This window comes from Chanodichthys erythropterus, chromosome 22 (genome assembly GCF_024489055.1).
Source record: "Chanodichthys erythropterus isolate Z2021 chromosome 22, ASM2448905v1, whole genome shotgun sequence".
NCBI lineage: Eukaryota > Metazoa > Chordata > Actinopteri > Cypriniformes > Xenocyprididae > Chanodichthys > Chanodichthys erythropterus.
This window is the reverse complement of record NC_090242.1, coordinates 30,567,021-30,590,971: the sequence shown is the minus strand read 5'-3', so window position 1 is coordinate 30,590,971 and position 23,951 is coordinate 30,567,021. Positions and strand designations below refer to the sequence as shown.

Sequence of the window (23,951 nt, the reverse complement as noted above, 5' to 3'; positions counted from 1 at the left end):
ATCCCGTTTACGACTCTCCGCTGCCTGCCTTTGATCCTTGCCTTGTTTACCGTTCTGAGTGATATCTGCCTGTCCTGACCTCTGCCTGTTTGCCCCTGATTGACCCTGCCTGTTTGACTACGCTCTGTTACAATAAAGCATGCAAATGGATCCCAGTCCCTGTGATGAATCATTACAAGTATAGATATCCAGCATGATATTTTTCCCCATTGAGATCTTATGTGTTTTCAAAGTGTTCCTTTGATTTTTCTTTGAACAGTATATATTTCAGTTGCTTTTTCTACATTTGTTTCAATAAAGCGCTTCAGATTGTTTTGAAAACGTACCAGTCTGTGTGTGTTTCCCTGAAAATAATATACTTAAGTGCGAAATAAATGTAATGTTTTTAGACACTTTATTGCATGTTATTTAAGTTTTTTACAATTTGAATGTATATTAAATGCAATTAGTTGACCTTAAGGTTGCTTTTGACCCATTTAAAGAAGACTTACAACTTTATTTGTAATTTCATAATTACTTCTATTGTCTTTAAAACAGGGTTACTGCTGAATGTACTGGCAACCATTTATGGTAAACTAAAATAGACTTAAATGTAATTGGGTAACACTTTATTTTAGTGTCCTTGTTACACATGTTACATGTATAGTAATAACTATAGTAATAACTATAAATTATAACTAACTACATGCAACTAACCCTAAACTAACCCCTAACCCTGTAGTAAGTATCATTGTTATTACTCAGTAAAATGTATAATTACACTGTAAAGGATACCTTAATATAAAGTGTTACCATATTGTAATGTATTTAAATATATTTTGAAGACAAAAAATGCATTTGTGTAAGACAAATATCCTTATTTAAAACTTTATAAATTAAAATAACAAGTTTCCAGTGCGACAGCCATACGCATACACAGAAGGGTCGGGGACACAGGAAGTACGGTAAAAGGTGTTTATTGAAAAACCAGTTGATGCAACAGTGAAGCAGGTGAGTATAAGGTGAATCTTCAGTTGAATTGAGTATAATTGAGGAATGATACTCTCCTTTTCGTTGCAGAGACGGCAGATTAATTAAATTAATTACATTTTTTTTAATGATGAAATTGAAGTTTAGTACATTTAAAATGTACTAACCTTTAACTTTATCATAGCCTACTTGATTATAATGTTAACTGTAGTATGTCATTTGACAACAATAACATACTACAGTTAACATTTATCAAGTAGGCAATGTTAATCCAAATGCACCAAAATAAGTGTACTTTTTTAAAGCATGACAAAATATTTGTAAAACATGATTGAAAATGTGCTTTAAAGTAAAACTTAAAATATATACTAAAAATATACTTTTGAGATTTGAAGCATTCTGAAAGTGTACATATACAATTATGTGCACTTATTTTTCACAAGGGCACAATCCCAAGTAAGTTTCAAACATAGTGCATGCTATGATATCCTCTAAAAAAAGCTAACTCACTATTATTAGAGGCTTGTTCTGTATGGCTAAAGTCTTCAGATATCTTCTGAGGAATGCTGATAACAACATGTCACAACACGCTTAGCATTCTTCCTCATTAATATTAACTGACATAACTACAGGTGCTGGTCATATAATTAGAATATCATCAAAAAGTTGATTTATTTCACTAATTCCATTCAAAAAGTGAAACTTGTACATTATATTCATTCATTACACACATACTGACATATTTCAAATGTTTATTTCTTTTAATTTTGATGATTATAACTGACAACTAAGGAAAATCCCAAATTCAGTATCTCAGAAAATTACAATATTACTTAAGACCAACACAAAGAAAGGATTTTTAGAAATCTTGGCCAACTGAAAAGTATGAACATGAAAAGTATGAGCATGTACAGCACTCAGTACTTAGTTGGGGCTCCTTTTGCCTGAATTACTGCAGCAATGCGGCGTGGCATGGAGTCGATCAGTCTGTGGCACTGCTCAGGTGTTATGAGAGCCCAGGTTGCTCTGATAGTGGCCTTCAGCTCTTCTGCATTGTTGGGAAATTGCATAACTGTCCTACATTCTAAATTTGATTGTAATTTAGGTTCTCTAATTTCTAAATTCTGATGCTTGAGACTTTATTTTGTGTGTATATGTCTACTCAGTGTATGAGTGCATATATGCCTGGTATGTGGGAATGTGTCTGTTTGCATTCATACATTTTCTTTCCAATGGATCTTCTGTCTTTTCCTGCCCTCAGGGCACAGTAGTGTCACAATGGTGCTAATGACGTGTCATCGCAGCTGCGTTCCTCTCCCTTCACAGTCCGCAAACACCTGAGGCCGGCTCTTTGTTTGATGTGGAAACATCTGCCATTTATTTTGTCAGTTTGGGGAAATATTTCAAGGAGCTCGGCCAGTTTTCATACTTTAGAGGTATAGTGCTATACTGAGAAGAATTTCTGATACAAAGCCAAAATTGTGCCACAGCGATCCACCTGAAAGAGGAGCTATGATAGATTATGCACAGATCCTTGTGGATGAGGAACTGTTTTCACAGCTGCTGTTGCAATTTTAAAAGTAGTTTATTAGTTGAATTCTGTAATTCTATAATTACATTTTACTTTAAAGAATTTTTATGACACAATATCTCTAGAGTCTATAGCAACATGGTTGCTAAAACACTGTTAAGAGTGACTGGCATGAAAAGTGGCCAATTAACATGCTGTTTGCTTCCTGCTGACCACTAAAAATGTAGAGGACTTAAGTCCAACAAAAGGTACAAAAGAGATCCTGTTTTGTACTGCTTTAAATGTTGAATGATTACCTTTGCAGAACCAAACTAGGCTATTTAATAAAATCTTTCTGTAATTTATTTTTTAAGTTCAAAGGGTTCAAAAAGAATTGATGTATTATAAGCTGAACATTTTTACATTGGTGGTGTAAATTGTCATATAATCTGCACTGTTTAATTCCAGTTTTCTCCTCTGAAAGATAATGTTTGTATCAAAGCTCCATAAAAGAAAGCATTTAAAAAAATGCCATACACATACAGCTAACATATTTGTTAAATACAATATTTAAATAATATAAGATTGCTCATATAAATGCTCACAGGACAAATAAACATGCACTGTCACATTTGTGACAAGTGGGAGAGAACATAGTGTCGTTTTTCTGTCATTAACTGATTCACTTTATTAAATAAATAAATTAATTGGCCATTTTCTGTTTCTGTGTAATATTTACCTAACAAAATTTGACTTTCCTTTTTGTATAACTGCCCAAGAATAAATAGAGCACGTTTTAAAATATTTTTTGTTTGTTTCATTTTTTTTTTCAATTTTGTTTCATTAGATTATCAGAGAAGTAAAATACATGACATGATCTCACTACTTTAGCATTAAAAGAGTAAAGGCAGAGGAAAAACATGATTCTGAAAATATCATATCTGACGCAATAACCCAAATGCAACGCAGCATGCTCTAATATCCTTTTGTCTCTGTGTTTATTGTACCTAAATACACCGCCTCCGGGCTGGCCACGCCCGCTGTCGCGACTCCGCCCCCTCCGCTTGCGTTTCTACTGTTAACGGAACAGCAGTGTTTAATGTTTACCATCGTTCAGCTCGACTGAGCTATCTGATCTCGAGGCTTCATTTGATCCTCACACAATATATATACAGCGAAAGGCGTGGACGCACTGTGAAATATCCCAAGGTAATGTACTTAACCATAAGGCTTTTCGTTGTCGTTCTCGAAAGCTTATTAATCGATTTATTTTATTAGGCTCCAAACGCGCAGGGATGTCGTGCATACAGTAAAAGGAAACTGAACTGTTTTTGTCCCATTTCTTTTCCTGTGATTCCAGCCTGTTATAAACTTGTAATTGCAACTGCGTAAGGCAGTGAGACATTAGGCACATATAGACATCTTATTCAGGACTCAGGAGGGAGTTATATGAAACACTTACCGTATGAAAGCTAATAAATACATTATATCATAGTGTCCATACATGCACGCATTAGAATGACAGTCTCATAGTACGCTATATGTGTTGCATAACTTCTACGGTGCATTCTGCCAGACTAATCAACGCTGTCACGTGACTACAGTTAACTGCTATCAATTTTTATGATAATAGTAGTTATTTATTCATTTGATTACATAATAATTAGAAACTATAAGCTATTCATTACTGGTATTTATGTATTACATACTGCAATAGTATGTATTTCAAGTAACTATACTACTGAACTAGTAATAGCCTAGTCATTGTTGTTAACCCTCTGGAGTCTGAGGCTGATTTCGGGGCTTGGAGAAGTTTTGACATGCTCTGACATTTGTGCTTTTTTCAGTTGTTCATAAACATATAAATGGAAAAAGTGTCATTACACTGTATTCAGCACAAACTAGGCTACAATAATATGTGAGGAACATGTATGTACATGTTTGTGTTTTTGAAGGAATAATGGTTATGAGTGGTTATTGAAAAAACAAAAAAAACTTAAGTCACTGAAATAAGGCCAAAAAAAAGTATATTAAATCTGTGTTCACATGACTAGGGGGGTTGTAGACTAGAGTTTTTGCTTAAGAATTATGTAAAAATGATGCTGACTACTGTTTCATATAAAACAATAGAGAGATTTAAATTTTGTAAGACACTTTTTGTCAAGAAACACAGTATGCGAGGAGACATGAATCTGCATAATAATGGGCCATTTACACCTGAGAAGACAAAAGAATCACATAATAATGACCTGAAATGACTTGCACATTAATGAGGCCTTTCAGCCAGGTAGGCTGTGAAAAAAAACCCTCTGTAATCATGTCTCAGCTCATCATAAACAGCAATACTGTGAAATATTATTACAAATTAAAATAATGGTATTCTATTATATTCTTTAAAATATAATGTATTTCTGTGATGCAAAGTGTCTGAACAATTATGTTACCTCTATGGCATTTCGTATAGGCTTTTAGCTTAAAAGCATGCACATTTGGAGAAATATTGATGGATTCTTATATATTTATGTCAAATTTCTATACTTAGAAGTAATATTTATTGTCATCACTATGAGTGCTGGATACTGTGTTTTTAATTCATACTTGCAGCCGGAGGGCGCTCTCTGTGCACATTTAGTCCACAAATTATTCTAAAGAAGAAGAGGACATTTCAGGAATGGTGTTTTTAATTCATATTTGCAGCCGGAGGGCGCTCTGTGCACCTTTAGGCCACAAATTCATATAAAGAAGAAAAGGAACTAGGAACTAACGGCATGTCTTCTAGAGATCGCTAACCATGGCTTTACCATCCAAATAAACACTTTTCAAGACAATAAATACACAATTGAGACGATGAATGCATGTATTGCCTCTGAATTTGCGTCTGAATAGCACTGGCTCTGTGGGCGTGGCCGCATTAGCGGGTAATGAGCTGAATCTCGAGGTGCGTCCCAATTCGCATACTTGTGCACTATTCTATGACGTTTTTAAGTATAAATAGTGTGAGTAGTGCGTTCACACAGAAAATTCCAAAAAGAAAAAGTACACTTTAAATACCCGGATGATGCACTAAATTAACGGAAAAAACTAAGTGTGGAATGTTGGACACTTCGTGCACTCAACTGTCGCAGCTTTAATTACGTATTGGAGGGGAAGGGAGGATCGGACTCCGTTGTTAAATTACAAAATAACCTTATACAATTCACACACTACATGGATGAGTGCATAGTGCACAAGTACATAGTGTATAAGTTCATAGTGTATAATGTGCCATTTGGTACGCAACTACAGACTTCTGACATGGCTCTCTTTTCATACAGATTTCATAAACACAGAATGTTTGTTTTCAATTTGAGTTGCACGATTTAAAACCTGACATTTCAACGTGTCTTTAGACATAATAGGTGTGTCCCAATTCGCGTACTTATGCACTATTCTATGATGTTTTTAAGTATAAATAGTGCGAGTACTGTGTTCACATTGAAAATTCCAAAAAGAAAAAGTAGACTTTAAATACCCGGATGATGCACTAAATTAACGGAAAAAACGAAGTGTGGAATGTTGGACACTTCGTGCACTCAACTGTCACAGCTTTAATTACGTATTGGAGGGGAAGGGAGGATCGGACTCCGTTGTTAAATTACAAAATAACCTTATACAATTCACGCACTACATGGATGAGTGCATAGTGCACAAGTACATAGTGTATAAGTGCATAGTGTATAGTGTGCCATTTGGGACGCAGTGTCATTTTTCTTGTCATTAGTATTCATAAGTTACAGTTCATTTTCTGAGAACTATCAGATTGGACTTCGTTCAGAGGGAGAGGAGAGATCACGCATCATGTTAGTTTTCTTTATTTTACAAAAAGCACAACATTGTGTTTTTACTCTGAGTGTACACAAATAAAAGAAGACATTCTATAGTTTCAATTGATATATTACTTATGTCTCTATGACAAGAAATATCGGAGTAATTTAAGTCTGTTTTGCTGCAATGTGAAAAAAATCCTACAAAACGCGCCAACGCGTTTTCAGACCTCATTATTATTATTATTTTAGTAGTATAGTATTATTAATAATATTGTTATTAATTTAGTAGTATGTTTCATTTAGATTATTTATTATATATAATTATTTAATCAAAATGGTGTCAAAGTTACAAACTGCACTGAGAAGCTCATTACACTTTTTCAACCACTTTGAATCGAACTTCTCTGAAACTCTGAAAACTCATAAAATGAAATAGAAATGTTAAAGTTAAAAATCGATAGAATATAATACAATAGATGTTATGGGCTTATTTTGAAAACATTTTTAAAGTGCAGAGACGGCCATGTCGTAATGTCTTTAGCAAGAAAAGTTTTTGGTCATGAGCTGTCATCTGATTTCTGATATTATGCAACAGTTTTGGAAAGATTTGTTTGTTCCATCATTAACTTTTCAAGGGCTCAGATGCCAATCCATTACAGATGTTATACTTGGCTCTCACTTATGATATATGAGATCACTGGATGAAGTTTACCTAAATGTGACAGAAGTATAACCAGAGTGAAATGAATGACTTCCCCTTTCACAGTATGTCTCGAGAGCAGAAAGCAGTGGAGCGTGCCAGGAAGGCCTTCCTCACCGGCCGGAGCAAAGCACTGGAGTACCGCATTACCCAGCTAAAAAACCTGCTGCGTTTTGTCAAAGAACGACAGAAGGAAATCGCAGAGGGCCTCAAAAAGGATCTCAAAAGGGTTGGTTTCATATTCACCTGTGTATTGTTCCATTCTAAACCCTGTTTGCTTTGGCATATTGCAAATGGTTTGTGCTTTATATATCTGGTGACAGAGTGAGTTTGGAACTCCTTTGTATGAGACTCTGGGTCTGGAGAGTGAGATTAACCTGGCTGTGAGAAATCTGAAAGAATGGGCAGCTCCTCGACCCGTGAGCAAGAGCATGATGACCATCTCAGACCAGGTCTACATCCAGCCTGAGCCCCTGGGAGTAGTGCTGGTCATTGGGGCCTGGAACTATCCCTGGGCAGTCACCATCGGGCCCCTCGTAGGAGCTATAGCAGCAGGTAATCGAGGTCTATTGAATCTGAATCGATTCATTTAAAAACTGCAAAATATTATGACTAGAGCTTAACTGTTTTTTATGTAGCCTATTATCAATGAATTGTAAGTGGCGTATATCCAGAGGCCTTGTGTGGCCTTAAAGTCTGACAGCCGTTTTAGTTTTTATAATACACCATACTTTCACCCAAACTGAATAATTAAAAGTTTAAATGGGTGAATCTTCTATAAATATTTTTGATTCTTAATTTTCTTTTCTGTCATACTCCAATTCTTGTTAAAAAATACTAGACATGCTTATTCTGTGCATTTTGAGCACTTTTGGTGTGAAATCATATTTATTTTGTTAATCAAAAGTGTGCTTTCACTTTAATTGAGCGTCAGCGGCGCATAAACCCCTGCTTCACTGCCGCTCCTGCTCTCTCTCGGTGTGAATGCACTCATTAGTTAACATGCACACCGAAAAAAAAAATGCGCTGCTCACACTTGCCGTGTGAAACTGCCTTGAGACCTCTTGTTTGGCTTTTTTCTAATTGAATGCATTTTTTATTACAAATTATATTATCAGCATAACAGCTATTTTGCTTTAAAGGTGCTATATATGTAAGAATTTAATAACTCTCTTATTGGCAATGCGTGAACAGCTTGTAATAAAACTTAAAAAACAAACCCTTCCCGACTTTTTAGGTTGTCACACAGAGCCTCTCTTCCGTTCAATGACACATGAAATGAATGCTTATACAATGTTCAGGATAATGCCGAAAGAGCCATTCTGTACTGTAATGTCCATGCGTCGTTCAGAGAAAAGGGATTAATTCAAACAATAGTCTCAATAGCCAGATCTATATAATGTATAGTATCAAAATCATAACAGTGTAATTTTAAATACTTAACCTGTCAACATGACATAACCGATAGATTTCATCCTAAAAGTGTACGTACGCACAAAAGCTAGATTCTGCATACGCATAAAAGAACCTGCGCAAAAATCCCTTTATAAATCTCAGTCAACAGAAGATTGTGCGTATGTGCATCTCCACCCTGTCTCCTCCCAGAAATCACCATATATGGAGCTTACAATGCCTAGTTTTACTATGCATAACCTCATCTGCATATCATTTCCATGCATATGCCCATCCACGTGGTTAACACGTCAAAGGTACAAGACATTGGAAAATATTAGATACGAACTATACATGCCATTTGTGCCATACACATTACATTGCTAAAATCATCCAATATCCTTGTTATGTTTTAGAATAAATATGTCAAAATATCCATAAAAAACAAAATTGTATAAATACTTAGGCTAAAGTTTTAGAATAGAGTTGATTCATTCATTTTCACTGGGTAAATAGTATTTTAATTGCATAAATTCAAATCAAATTTATGCAGTTTTGCTGATAAGGTGAACATATCTTTTAGGATGTTTATAGGCTATTTTTAGTGGAAACATAGGCCTACTTATTTATTGAGGTTTAAATACTTTGTCTGACTCAGTCATTGACAGTGTATTTTAAAAAGGAAATGTGCAAATCTTACCGTTTTCTTTAAGCTGAATCCTTCAAATACAGGGTATTTTTCATAATTGTTTGAAAATGCCTTCACACGACATCAACACCTCCGTGCAGCTGCGGTTGTACAGTAAGCTATTGTCATTGGACCTATTCAAACTGGACAATGAACCGAATTCAGCAGTGTCTGCCATAATATCGAAGTAAGCATGCATCACTGATCATCGTTCTCGCTAAAAATATTTTGTCATAACATGATATCTGTAGTTTAGTTTAAAGAGGAGTTATTGTGTGCCTAGCACTCCTCGCTGTCATGAAAACAGCGTGTCACAAGAATAATTCATATCATTTTTAACTTCTGCGGTATGACTTTATGTAATTTCAGTGCTTATCGCCATTGATGAAAGTGGAATATTAATGTAAATGTGTCCTATATCAAAAAGGAAAATCAAATTCATTACTTTCCTCAATCTAGTAAAAACGTTCGTAAGTATGGGTCAGAGTTTGCGTGCAGGTGCGTAAATTTTCCCATCAAGTTTGTTTTTATAAATCTCATTTTTTGCGTAGAAAGTGGCGTACGCCTCTTTCAGGGCATGTTTTGTGCGTACGCAAGGGGGTTATAAATGAGGCCCCAGATGCTTTCTTAAAGGGATAGTTCACCCAAAAATAAAAATTCTGTCATCATTTACTCACCCTCATGTTGTTCCAGACCCGTAAGACGTTTGTTCATCTTCGAAACACAAATAAAGAGATTAATCAGATATCAGATAATATATTGTAAATAAAATGGTAAATTATGTTTTTTTTTTCCCCGCAAACAAAGCATGTGATATTTGCGTAAGCTGTCAATGGAGGGACAGAAATCTCTCAGATTTCATTAAAAAGATCTTCATTTGTCTTCGGAAGATGAACGAAAGTCTTACGGGTTTGAAACAACATGAGCGTGAGTTATTGATGACAGAATTTTCATTTTTGGGTGTTTTTGTTTTCTCACCGCTGTAATTTTTGTTGTGTGTTTATTTTGAGGAAAGCGCACAGCACATATTCATCTAAACATCACTCTCAGAAGCATTGGGCGTCGGGACGTTCATTAAAATGATTTCCAACTTATTTTTACTTCTAAGCGAAGAATGGAAAAGAACTTAGCTGTGAGTATACTTAATGGCCACCAATAATAACAAGGATTTCTAAATTCTACATATAGCCCCTTTAATAATAGCAACACTAGCTGCATGAACTCCACAAAATTTGCCGATGACTGTGTTATTCATCAACATTAATTAAATTAGCTTATTTATTAGTGATCTAAACATAATCAAGAATTTTTAATATTTCTTAATTATTTACATCCTAGCTTTTTTAAAATGTCATGTGTTCTGTTTATTTCCAGGTTTAATTTAGATTTTTAATACCAGATGTGTGAGTCATTTGAACCCCAGTGTATGTGACTGTACAGCTTTAAAAGATTATACAGTATATGATGCATTTGTCTGAACAATTTTTATATTAGTTTTTATAGTGTAGTGATGACAGGAAAAAACATTTTAGTAACATTTAAGGATTACCGTGTTACACTGCACTTTGTCCTACTTGTGCGACACTGCCCTGTGTTAACAGACCAAAGTACAATACTGTTCCTTTTCACTTAGTCACTATCAACAATGTCAGGAAAAAAAACAAAAAAAACAGGAATACTTTAGATTTTAAAACTATTTAATTTATTCTTTCATTAATTTATTCACTTGGTCATTGCCCCATTTTAAGAAGAAGGCATGTATTAAAATATGCATTTTATTTGCAAGTTTTTTGAAAATGCTCACTATCATTACAGATAGTTTGCACTTTTATCCCTCTTTCTGTTATCTGTCGTATAGAATGTTGTCAACCTTTACAAAGTAAAAGGTCAGGTTTGCAAACATAGAGAAATTAGAGATACATTTAAAGTGTTTACTGCTGTGTTAAAAGTTACACCATTATTACAGAACTAGTGTGTTACCACTGATCTAAATAAATGTTATAACATATATAGATCAGTGGGTGTTACTAGTAACTTTAAATGTGGAGATATAAAATGCTTGCCAATATTTAAGATAATTGATAAGAATATTTTCATATTACAATGAATACTATGTTGTTTGGCAGGTAATGCAGCTGTGATCAAGCCATCTGAAGTCAGCTCTCACACTTCCAAAGTAATGGAGGATCTCTTACCATTGTACTTGGACAAAGTAAGATTTCTTGTGTCATGTGTCACAAATTTGTTTATAAATAAACTAAATAAAAAGGATTAATAGTTTGGGTAACCCTAACTATACACAGTGTAAAACCGAACAGTGAAATATTGAATGTTCATTGTACTTAATAGAAAAAAGTTGCATGAACTCAACATTTGATTGTAGTAAGCTGAACTTAATATGATTGAGTTGCAGCAGATTTCTAATTCCCAGCTTTGCATCAGAGCATTTCTGTGTTTTGCACAAAATTAACATATGGAGACATAAATTAGAGTTTAATGTTGTGTTATTTTGGGATTTACAGGGGGTTCTGTTATGTTAGTTTTGTAGGGTTGCCATTGTGATGAAGAGCAGAGTCTGTGGTTAGGTTGAGGATGGGCTTCAAAACTTTTAAGACCACTATACTATATGTTGTTTGATTATATACATGCAAGTATATAATGACAGTCTCTTTGATAGATATGTGTTATGTGTTATCTAACATTTAAAGATGCAATGTGTAAAATGTGGGAGGATCTATTGACAGAAATGCAATATAATATTCATAACTATGTTTTCAGTGGTGTATTAAACCTTACATAATGAACCGTTATGTTTTTATTACCTTAGAATGAGCCATTTATATCTACATACACCGCGGTCCCCCCTCCATGTCAAGTCATCATTTTGCACCGGCATGTTTCTACAGTAACCCTAAACGGACAAACACTCTACAGAGCGCGTTTCATCACTATGTTGTTGTTCTTCTAAATCGTTGTTGTTTTTAGAGGCAGCTTGCATCGTCACTACGTTGAATACGCATGAAGAAGTAGTAGTAGTAGTAGTAGTAGTAGTCTGGTTTATTAGAAGCAGAGACCGTTCTTTGTTAGAAGTAAGAAGAAACCTCATTGCTTGACTGGCTAATGTACTCTCTGCTTTCTCAGACAACAACATCTTTGACTTGTGTCGGCCAGACGGCCACCGTAGCTTCTCAAATCACACGAAAGGGAGGGATGAGCTGCTATTGATTGCCGTTGGCAACCTCACCGCTAGATTCCTGTTAAAATGTACACACTGCACCTTTAACCAAGATCTAAATGTGATGTTTTTGTAAATGAAATGTATGTAATTAACAATATGATGAGTGTGACGAGGCTGAGAACTGTGTGAGCGAAGGGATGCCGGTGACGTGATTGTTAATTAGAGACACTGGCCTTGCTCCGCTTCCATGGCTTTCGGCACTGCCCCACTTGTCATAAGAATTTTAAGTTCTACTAACTTAAAAAAATAAGTTAGTTTACTTAAATCAGAGGTATTCAAACTCGGCCCTAGAGGGTCGCTGTCCTGCAGAGTTTAGCTCCAACCAGCTCAAATGTTTGGAGTATTCTGAACTTTACAGTGCATTTTAATTTGTATACAGTGTAATCATTTATTCATATTGATGGTGCTGATCTCAGGAGATGTACCCTGTTGTCACGGGTGGGGTGACAGAGACCCAGGAGCTGCTCAAGCAGCGGTTTGATCACATCTTCTACACTGGAAACGGCACAGTGGGTAAAATCATCATGGAGGCTGCTGCCAAACACTTAACCCCTACCACCCTGGAGCTGGGCGGAAAGAGCCCGTGCTACATCGACAAGAGCTGTGACCTCGCCGTCGCCTGCCGGTCAGTCCGTTCACAATAGAGTGCAACAGTCTGGCTCCGGAAGTAAAACTCCATTCAATTTCTCCATAGGGAAACTGATTTTTAACAACAACTTATAAACCTTTAAAGACAGTTTTACTGTGAGCTACAAGGTTGTTAATCAATAATATTTGCTTCTTTTTAAGCTGTTAGCTCACATTATTTCAACTTAGTTTTAAAATAATCTTGGTTAATTTGTGTTGACAAACTACATTATCCATGATGCTGTACAGAAAATTCCACCAATCAGAGAATCGAAACAAGCAAATCACGCCAAAAGATCTCGTTAACTCCACCCACTCCCATGATGCATCGCAAATGACGTAATCAAGTCGGTCTCCCTATGCTCTCAAAATACTTAAATATTTGGATATATATGCATATTTTGCAATAAACTTAACATGTATTATAACATATATTGTTATTGTATTTTTGTCTGATTTTCAAATACTTTTTGCTTCAAATTAAAGTTTGTAATGTTATGATTCACCTCATAGCTGATTGGCTTGGTTCATGGCTAATAGTGTTTTAACAAAGACTTTTTTGAAATCCCTATGGGAGAAATGAATGGAAAAAATACTTCGGAAACCAGCGCAAAAGTGGGCACGCACTAATGCACTTTTGTTTGCACACAATGAATCTGTGAAATGATTCTGAATACATGTTCTCTGTGACATTACAGGCGTATTGCATGGGGAAAGTACTCAAACTGTGGTCAGACCTGCATTGCTCCGGACTACATACTGTGTGACCCCAGCATGCAAGACAGAGTGATTGAAGAGATCAAGAAGAACATTAAAGTAAGTCGGTTATTTGTGAATGATAGTTTGTATAATGTTAAAGGAACACTCCACTTTTTTTGAAAATAGGCTCATTTTCCAACTCCCCTAGAGTTAAACAGTTGAGTTTTACCGTTTTCGAATCCATGCAGCCGATCTCCGGTTCTGGCGGTACCACTTTTAGCATAGCTTAGCATAGTTCATTGAATCTGATTAGACCGTTAGCATCGCGCTTAAAAATGACCAAATAGTTTTGATATTTTTCCTATTTAAAACTTGACTCTTCTGTAGTTAAATCGTGTACTAAGACCGACGGAAAATGAAAAGTTGTGATTTTCTAGGCCTATATGGCTAGGAACTATACTCTCATTCTAGCGTAATAATCAAGGAACTTTGCTGCCGTTCCATGGCTGCAGCAGTGCAATGATATTACGCAGCGCCCGTGAGCCCCTGCTTGCACAGGGAATGTGCCTTGCAACCATGGAGACGTTTGTGAGAGACGCTGCGTAATATCATTGCACTGCTGCAGCCATGATACGGCAGCAAAGTTCCTTGATTATTACGCCGGAAAGAGAGTATAGTTCCTAGCCATATCAGCCTAGAAAATCACAAATTTTCATTTTCCGTCGGTCTTAGTACACGATTTAACTACAGAAGAGTCAAGTTGTAAATAGGAAAAATATCAAAACTCTTTGGTCATTTTTAAGCGCAATGCTAACGGTCTAATCAGATTCAATGAACTATGCTAAGCTATGATAAAAGTGGTACCGCCAGAACCGGAGATCGGCTGAATGGATTCGAAAACGGTAAAACTCAACTGTTAACTCTAGGGGAGTTGGAAAATTAGCCTATTTTCAAAAAAAGTGGAGTGTTCCTTTAATATTGATAGATTTTATCATTTCAAGTTGCAAATGTAAATGCATTTTGAACTAACATTAACTAACAATACAGTACCTCAGGAATGACGTGTTTTTGTATGCAAAACCCGGAAGCGAGTTAGCATTTTAGGACTTCTAGTTCCATCGCCCTAAAGTCAATGGGTTTTCGCTAAATCACCTGAAATAAGGTCTGTGGTTAACAAAGCCTCTAAATATTTTTACATTTTGATCTATGACATAAAACACACCAGTTATAACCCGCTTGAGATTTTTTAAACCTTTATTGTGTCTTAAAAACGGCGGTTGTTAACAAGTTGCTAAAAGGGACTACTTCCTTTGCCGGGGACTTTAGACGTCATCATGACAAAAAGGACATTTGGACAGCATTTCTCAATCAAAAGTGGATAAGTATTCATACACAGCTCAGATGTTTTTAAATAAAGTTGTTTTCTAAATAAATTTTGAGGAAGCTTGGTTGATCTGGCCATGGTGTGCTGTAGTCCGTTTATAGCCTACTGGTAGCTTTTTATATCTGACGACTTTATTTAGGCTTCAAAATGTATAAATGTTGTGTAAACTTGTAACGGTTATTTTGATAGACAAAACGTGTAAGTGTCATAACCCTTTGTTAAACACAGAGCTTATTTTTTGCGATTTTCCAAAAGTCTATGGGAAAAATTCATAGGCTTTCGATCGAGGGAACCCGTGCGCCACTTCCTGGTTGGCCTACAAAAACACGTCATCCCTGCGGTACTCTATAGCATATTTTTAAATTAACATTATATATGGTAAAAAGTATTTTATTAAGATAAATAAATGATTGTTCAAAGTTAATTCATGACACCTTATGTATAAACTATCATTAAAATATAGAATATTATTGTAAAGTGTTACCATGAATTTTATTGATTCAGAAGGCTAATAATGGAAAGTTTGAGGTATGGATTACTAGTATATAAACATGTATTATGTTAGGGGGGGGGGAAACACTACCAGAATAGAATAATGAACTAAATTCATTGATTTGCTTCATATTTTTATTTAGACTTCACTATTTAACATTCTACAAATATAAAATGTCAAATAAAATATAAAATGCATACTTTCATTTGCGATGATCAGGATTTCTATTCCGAAGACCCCCAAAAATGTATGGATTATGGGCGCATCATCAATCAACGCCACTTCACGAGGCTGATGGCATTGTTGGAAGGCAGCACCATTGCTGTGGGGGGTGAAAATGACGAGTCGGAGTGCTACATTGGTATACTTCAGCTGCACCGCTAATGCTATAAGTCACAACAAGCATTTTCAGAAGATAATGACACGATTTATTGTTATCACAGTGTACACACATTCATAACTCTTCGTTATCCACTTTATTTTTAATGGCTTCCTTTGTCATCCACTTCCGTTTATTTTAGCCTGTCCGGTATGCTGCTAATATTGCAAACTAGTATTTGCTAGTATTTACGTTTACTGCACTTTGTGATTCTTCTATTTATTTACCTGCAGCGGCTAATGAATCAGTCTCGCACATTCAAAGAAATTTGCTCACTTCCATGTTGCAGAATACGGTGGATATTCAACATGCATCTCTTCACAGCTCCAACAGTTTTAAGGGACGTGAAGCCGGATGCCAAAGTGATGCAGGAGGAGATCTTCGGGCCTCTGTTGCCCGTCCTGACAGTGAGCAGTGCAGATGAAGCCATCAAATTCATCAACCAGAGAGAGAAACCCCTTGCCTTGTATATCTTCTCTTCAGACAGCAAGGTTTAATCTGATAATTAATTCATGATACAAAGAAAAATGATGTTTTGCTTAAATTAATTTTGAACAGATCTGTCTTTTCATTACAGCTGATCAAGCATATGATTGCGGAGACCTCTAGTGGTGGAGTGTTGGCCAATGACTGTTTGATGCACTTCTCAGTAAGCTCTTTGCCTTTTGGTGGAGTTGGTGAGTTCTTTTTTAATTAAACTTCTTTTCTTTTCTTTTTTTTGCCGAATCAAAGATATTTGTGAAAGAATATGCAGAAGCATGCATGTCATGTTATGATGTGTGGACTGTACTATAGCTCAGCTCTTCGCCTCCCCCTGCAGGTAATAGTGGGATGGGCCGCTATCATGGCAAGCACGGCTTTGATCACTTGAGCCATTTGCGTGGCTGTCTAATCAAACAGCTGAAGATGGAAGGGATGAATAATATGCGTTATCCACCACATACAGCAGATAAGCTGGGCTGGGCACGCTTTTTCATCCTCAAACACGTCGACTTTGGCAGTCTGGGCCGCATGGCGCTGCTGCTGGGTCTGCTGGTGGTCCTTGTTGCAGTGATTGTACAGGTAACAGACCATCATGTGAAATGAGATTTTTAAAACTTTCATCATAGATTTTAATTTTAGTCATATAATATTATTTATAATTTTATGGATTTGTTTTTATAATAAGTATTTATATGTAAATTAATAAAAGCATAATTTATCATTTTTGTTTATATATATATATACATGTTTTTGTAAAATTTAATGTACTGTATTATATATTATATAGATATTATTATACATATCAAATATATTGATAATATTTAAAACTTTTTTATAAAACAATAAGTATGATTGAATAGAATTTATTACTAATAATAAAAATAAGCATTTCTTCCACCAAGTGATAATGTTTATTGACATACTAGCATAGATTGTTTACATATATTATTCTATAAACATTATTTATACATACAGTCAAACCAAAATTTATTCAGACACCTTGAACATTTCATTCATTAATACAGTTTATTAACTTATTAAACTTTATAGTTTCAAAAAAATGTAATACAATATGACAAGATCTCAGAGTTAAACTGTGTAAGAAAAAAATAATCTTAATTATGTTAGATAACACTTAAGCAAACATGGTCAGGTCAAAGTGTTTGAATAATTTTTGGTTCCAAATTTGTATCAATTTTACTGGTAGTCCACTGTCTTTTTGGGTATAATACGTCACAGTTTTACTTTATTTTGCTATCCTCACTTACATAAATGAACTATAGTGTCCTGCACCCGCTAGTAAAAAAAAATCAAAAATGTCTGAATAATTTTTGGTTTGACTGTAAATAATAAATAATAAAACTTTTTTTCTAAAACGACTATAGTCAAGTCAAGTCACCTTCATTTATATAGCGCTTTTTACAATGTAGATTGTGTCAAAGCAGCTTTACATTGATAATTGGTATATAATTTTTCCTTTTAAAGAATAGTGTCAATGCAGGCAGATCAAAAGCACTGTTGAATAAATGTCAAGGATACTGTTGAATATCAAATGTCAAGTCAAGTCAAATTAAATTAGGGCTGCACGATTAATCGTATTTTATCACGATAACGATATCTGCTTCTCTCGATTGATTTTAAATAATCGTCACAATATTGGCCCGCTCTATGAAAAATGAACATAATTTGGAAATATTGGAAGTAATATTAGGAATTTCGCTGTTTTATCTTTTGAAGTTCTTAAAGGTTTTACCAGTTTTCATAATGTTAATCAGCTAGAAATGATTTTTCTTTGCTTTACGAATTTGCGGGGCAATTTGAATCTGGTTTGTCTTATTGCAAACGAATTGTGTTGCTTTAAAATCTAATGTGAATACATATTACAAAGCGCTCACCAAAACCATGTTTTGTATTGATTTACCATCTAACAAAGTTATCATAGTTGGTTAAATTTAAGTCTTTGTACCAGACTATACCAGTCTGATTGACGACACCAATGTTCAATGAATAAAATGTGTTATTAATAATTATCAAAATAAACAATTCCTCCTCCAAGTAATAGTTTATTAATAATTTATTAACATCCTACTGTCACAGAACCCTTGTTTCCCTGGACTTCAATTCCCATGTTCCTCCTGTTCTCCACACCTGCACTCACTTCCCTCGTCAGCTCCTCATCATCACAGATCACCTGCACCTGGACTCTATTGTTAGCACTCCTATATAATGCACTCACTCCCTGCACTCCTCGTCCGTTCTCTGTTTTGTTAAGGTGTCTGTCTGTTGTTCATTGCCATTGTTTGAAGTAAAGTCTCTATTATCGTGGAAATCCGTATCTGCCTCATCTCTCTACCAGCCACCCGTAACAGAAGAACGGACCTAAACCGACCGGATTTTCCACGAAAAAAAAAATGGAGACTTCCACCAGCTCCCTGGCTCCTGCTCCTCCAGCGCCTCTCACTCTCCTAACAGCCAGCGAACGCATTATCGGGCTCCTGCAGGTAGGACGTTCGCTGGAGAGGTATGTGGAGGAGTTCGTTGAGCTTGCTTACTTGTCTAACTGGCCCGACGCTCAGTTGATCTCCTTGTTTTTGGATGGATTGGATGACGACACTATCCGTTTTGATGAACCTGTTTTTTGTTTCTCCTTAAGCGACACTATCAATTTAATTTTGTGGTTGAATGGCTCCAATTTCTTAGTAGAAGAGGTTCAGGATCAGTGTTGTCGTCCGGTCCATCCAGAAACACGGTTGGCCGGGCCAGTCAGTCAACCTCCGGCTTCCTCCGCATACCGCTCCAGCGAACTCCCTGCCTGCCCCAGGCTGGACCCATATTCCGCTACTGGGCCCAGTAAGCGGAGGAGGAGGAAGAAAGCGGCCCCAATGTCTCCAGAGCCCGCTCCAGTATCTCCAGAGCCCGCTCCAGTATCTCCAGAGCCCGCTCCAGTATCTCCAGAGCCCGCTCCAGTATCTCCAGAGCCCGCTCCAGTATCTCCAGAGCCCGCTCCAGTGTCTCCAGAGCCCGCTCCAGTGTCTCCAGAGCCCGCTCCAGTGTCTCCAGAGCCCGCTCCAGTATCTCCAGAGCCCGCTCCAGTATCTCCAGAGCCAGCTCCAGTATCTCCAGAGCCAGCTCCAGTCCCCACAGAGCCAGCTCCAGTGCCTGTGGGGATTTTAATTGTATTTGAGGGGATGAAATGGCCCTCAACCCCAGTCTCCTCCGAGCCAAGTTCTCCAGTCTCCTCCGAGCCGAGTTCTCCAGTCTCCTCCGAGCCGAGTTCTCCAGTCTCCTCCGAGCCGAGTTCTCCAGTCTCCTCCGAGCCGAGTTCTCCAGTCTCCTCCGAGCCGAGTTCTCCAGTCTCCGCCGCCGAGCAAAGTTCTCCAGTCTCCGCCGCCGAGCAAAGTTCTCCAGTCTCCGCCGCCGAGCAAAGTTCTCCAGTCTCCGCCGCCGAGCAAAGTTCTCCAGTCTCCGCCGCCGAGCAAAGTTCTCCAGTCTCCGCCGCCGAGCAAAGTTCTCCAGTCTCCGCCGCCGAGCAAAGTTCTCCAGTCTCCGCCGCCGAGCAAAGTTCTCCAGTCTCCGCCGCCGAGCAAAGTTCTCCAGTCTCCGCCGCCGAGCAAAAGTTCTCCAGTCTCCGCCGCCGAGCAAAGTTCTCCAGTCTCCGCCGCCGAGCAAAGTTCTCCAGTCTCCGCCGCCGAGCAAAGTTCTCCAGTCTCCGCCGCCGAGCAAAGTTCTCCAGTCTCCGCCGCCGAGCAAAGTTCTCCAGTCTCCGACGCCGCCGAGCCCTCAGCTCCAGCCGCCGCCGCCGAGCCCTCAGCTCCAGCCGCCGCCGCCGAGCCCTCAGCTCCAGCCGCCGCCGCCGAGCCTGCCGCTCCAGCCGCCGCCGCCGAGCCTGCCGCTCCAGCCGCCGCCGCCGAGCCTGCCGCTCCAGCCGCCGCCGCCGAGCCTGCCGCTCCTAGTATGGTCTCTGTGATTGAACTCTCCAGCCCAAAGACTGTTTTCCCTCCCTGCCTCCCTCTCCCGCCTCCTCCAAGTCATGTCTATACTGCACCTCCACCTCAAGCCCCCTCGCCCAGATCTCCACCTCGGACCTCTGGGCGATTACCTTCACCCCGGCTCCAACCTCCCTCTGCTCCACCGTTGCCCATCAGTCCTCCAGCTTCACCAGTCTCCATCCTGCCTCCACTCACACCTTGGTCATTCATCAGCCTGCCCTCCCCTCTGGACTTCACTCCTCCGTCTCCGCTCCGTCACTCCGTCCCTCGGATTCAGTTGGCCTCCTCACTCCCCCCGGTGTTCGTTTTGTTGGCTGTCCTTCTGCTTTCACTGCGGCCTTCTGGAGCCCCGGCTGCGCTTCGGTCGGCGGAGCCTTCGGTTCCGCCATCACCCGCCAGTCCTTCAGCGACGCCTGGGCTCAACGCCTCGAAGGCTTCGGCTCCTGACCCGCCATGGCTGCCCGCTGCACCTGACCCGCCATGTATGCCTGCTGCATGTCTGCCCGCTGCACCTGACCCGCCATGGCTGCCCGCTGCACCTGACCCGCCATGGCTGCCTTCAGCCCCTGACCCGCCATGGCTGCCTTCAGCCCCTGACCCGCCATGGCTGCCTTCAGCCCCTGACCCGCCATGGATGCCTTCAGCCCCTGACCCGCCATGGATGCCTTCAGCCCCTGACCCGCCATGGCTGCCTTCAGCCCCTGACCTGCCATGGCTTTTGAACCTGCCCTGGAGACCTCCACTCCAGTTTGCTCCTCCCCCTGCACCAGCTTGAGGTCTCCAGGGCGCCCGCCCCCCTCCCGGTTGTTACATCTACGGCGCGAGGACGCGCCTACCGGGAGGGGGGTAATGTCACAGAACCCTTGTTTCCCTGGACTTCAATTCCCATGTTCCTCCTGTTCTCCACACCTGCACTCACTTCCCTCGTCAGCTCCTCATCATCACAGATCACCTGCACCTGGACTCTATTGTTAGCACTCCTATATAATGCACTCACTCCCTGCACTCCTCGTCCGTTCTCTGTTTTGTTAAGGTGTCTGTCTGTTGTTCATTGCCATTGTTTGAAGTAAAGTCTCTATTATCGTGGAAATCCGTATCTGCCTCATCTCTCTACCAGCCACCCGTAACACCTACCACTATAGATGGTGTGTGGGTGTGTGTGTGTATATATATATATATATATATATATATATATATATATATATATATAAACATGATTAAAATTATGATTTAAATTATGATTTAAAAAATATTTTACTATGTTATCATACATATAATTTTGTTTTATAATATTAAACTTGTATATATACTTTTATTTATTTATATTTATATACGTAAAGCAGAAACCCAATCACATTTTAGAGCTAAAGCTCAGTTTTTGGTTGAAGTCCCTTATGAACTTTTTCCTTATGAACTCTTTTTTTTTTCTCTCTCTCTCTCTTTTTTTCTTACAGAGAAACTATACTGACTAAGAATGTGAATGATATGAAGAAATCTTACCTCCACCCAGAAGACCTGGGTCAGATGGTGGACTAACTCCTACTGAAGTGCTGCTTCCCTCCTTTGCCTTCATTTTATTATCATGGTCATGATTCATTTCTATCATTATGACAAGGCTGCATTTTATAATTCATTATGACAATGCTGCATTTAAACTAACTTGCAGTTTTAATACTAATTATTATGATAACTGAAGCACTTTAATCAGTGTTTATTTTAGAATACACTCTTTATGCAAACCTTTGCCATTTTGTCCATGTGTGGGATGTTTTTTAATGAAGGAAATTAAGAATAGATTTAATGATTTTGTTTTCTTACGCAAAATATTAATACACAACCAATAAGATGTCCAGCATTTTGAAGAAATGCACATTTCAGATCTAAATGTGAATGTTGTGAACCCTTAACAAGTGGTTTGTGCCGCAGTTATATGGTTCCGTCAGATTTGTTTATGAAGAATTGTTCCATATGAAGAATATATTATGATAATTCTAATAATATTTTGTATTATTGTATTGATATAATACATAGTTATCCTGAATGTTTCATTTTAAAATGGATAGTTTACTCAAAAATGAAAATTCGGTCATCATTTACTCCCTCACATGATGTCCCGAACCAGTTTGTCTTTCCTTTTTCTTTGAAACACAAAGGAATACATTTTGAATAATAGTTACGCTGCTCTTTTTTCACACGATGCAAGTGAATGGGGACTGCCATATGGGTTTTGCCTCAGCGAGAGGGTGATTTTGGTGAACTATTTCTTTAAGAAAGCAGAACAACTACACCATGTACTGTATGTAATGTGTTCCTATAATAACATTTCTACAATATACCTGGCAACCATTTCACTTTAATAATATATGCTAAAATTTGTATGTTCTGTATGTGAAGGATCAAAGCATTTTTAGTCCTAACAATTGTGTCTTAGTAATGCCATAGATTTTGAGAGACTTTTATGACACAGAAATAATTTTTAATGCAACAATAAACTTGTTTTTACACAGCTGCATGTGGGTTTTCTGGTTACTTGTGTAGCTTCTGGCATCTCACTGACTGTGTAACAGGTGGAAGAATGTGTGTCATGTTTGTTATTGCTTCTGTCTGCGTTTTATTATTCTTTTCTTTATCTGGCTCTTTGTTGCCTTCCTACACAAACACACAAAAGCTCACATGTACTCCTTCTTCTTGTTGACACCAATTAAATCGACACACTGACACATTAACTAAAATGAATCATTTTTAAATGCAAACAAAAGCCCTTTTCAGTCACTCATCACAGAATAGAAGGGTTGTACAAGAGTCACAATAGCTGAGCAGAAAGTGTCTTTGAAATGCTGCTTCAAACAGTAAGACCCACGAGGCATTAACTTGGAGTTTAACGCAGACAAACTGAACCCGCTCTGTTCTTTTTACTGCTGATATGGCCTGTACAAGGAGTCTAAGGTCAACCTGAATATTCCTTTGTGGAACGAGGAAGTAAAACTGGTTCTGCAGCATCAAACCTGTTTCGATGAAACTGTCTAAAAGCTTCTACATTTACACACTCTAGGAAGACAAGAATCAGTACTTATGATGCAATGTAAATAAACCTCTATAAGGGGGTTTGGGGGGTTTTAAAATATGGATATACTGTAGTAAATCAAAAGCACATGATAAATGAATACGTATCATTGTTGAGATGCATGTTTTTCATACCATTTGAATTGTGAGCCCTGTGGAGGTGTCGAATATCAGTATCAACACTGAGAAAACAGGTTAACAAGGGAGGAGGAAAGACTTAAATTGGAACTAAATGTATTCAAGGTTGTTATAGGAAATTAAAAGTAAAACCATAAAAAACAAACGTTAACCATAATGAAATTCTCTATATACACTGTATTAGTACTGTCAAATCAATTAATTGCTTCTAACATTAAAGTTTGTAAATATACGTGTGTGTTTGTATGTATGTGTGTGTGCGTGTGTATACACACATACATATATTATTTTTATTATGCGTGTATATGCATATATATGATATATTTACAACTTTTATGTTAGATGTGATTAATCATGAATTTGAATTCACTTATACACACACACACACACACA

The 23,951-nt window shown here is 37.9% G+C and overlaps 1 protein-coding gene across 1 annotated transcript; it reads left to right on the top strand.

The window, feature by feature from the left end:
* The first annotated feature begins 3,549 nt into the window (after positions 1 to 3,549).
* aldh3a2b (aldehyde dehydrogenase 3 family, member A2b) lies at positions 3,550 to 22,867 on the top strand. Its single transcript, XM_067375308.1, has 11 exons — positions 3,550 to 3,688; positions 7,052 to 7,214; positions 7,309 to 7,540; positions 11,192 to 11,277; positions 12,720 to 12,928; positions 13,629 to 13,746; positions 15,726 to 15,867; positions 16,210 to 16,376; positions 16,463 to 16,562; positions 16,706 to 16,947; positions 21,812 to 22,867. The coding sequence occupies exons 2-11, from the start codon at positions 7,053 to 7,055 to the stop codon at positions 21,827 to 21,829; spliced, it is 1,476 nt and encodes a 491-aa protein (XP_067231409.1). The 5' UTR covers positions 3,550 to 3,688; position 7,052; the 3' UTR covers positions 21,830 to 22,867.
* Positions 22,868 to 23,951: the final 1,084 nt, after the last annotated feature.

Coding starts and splice junctions, on each gene's coding strand:
- aldh3a2b (XM_067375308.1), top strand. CDS start 7,053: ATGTCTCGAGAGCAGAAAGCAGTGGAGCGTGCCAGGAAGGCCTTCCTC. Junction 12,929..13,628: donor GACCTCGCCGTCGCCTGCCG/GTCAGTCCGTTC, acceptor GTGACATTACAG/GCGTATTGCATGGGGAAAGT. Junction 15,868..16,209: donor CGAGTCGGAGTGCTACATTG/GTATACTTCAGC, acceptor ATCTCTTCACAG/CTCCAACAGTTTTAAGGGAC.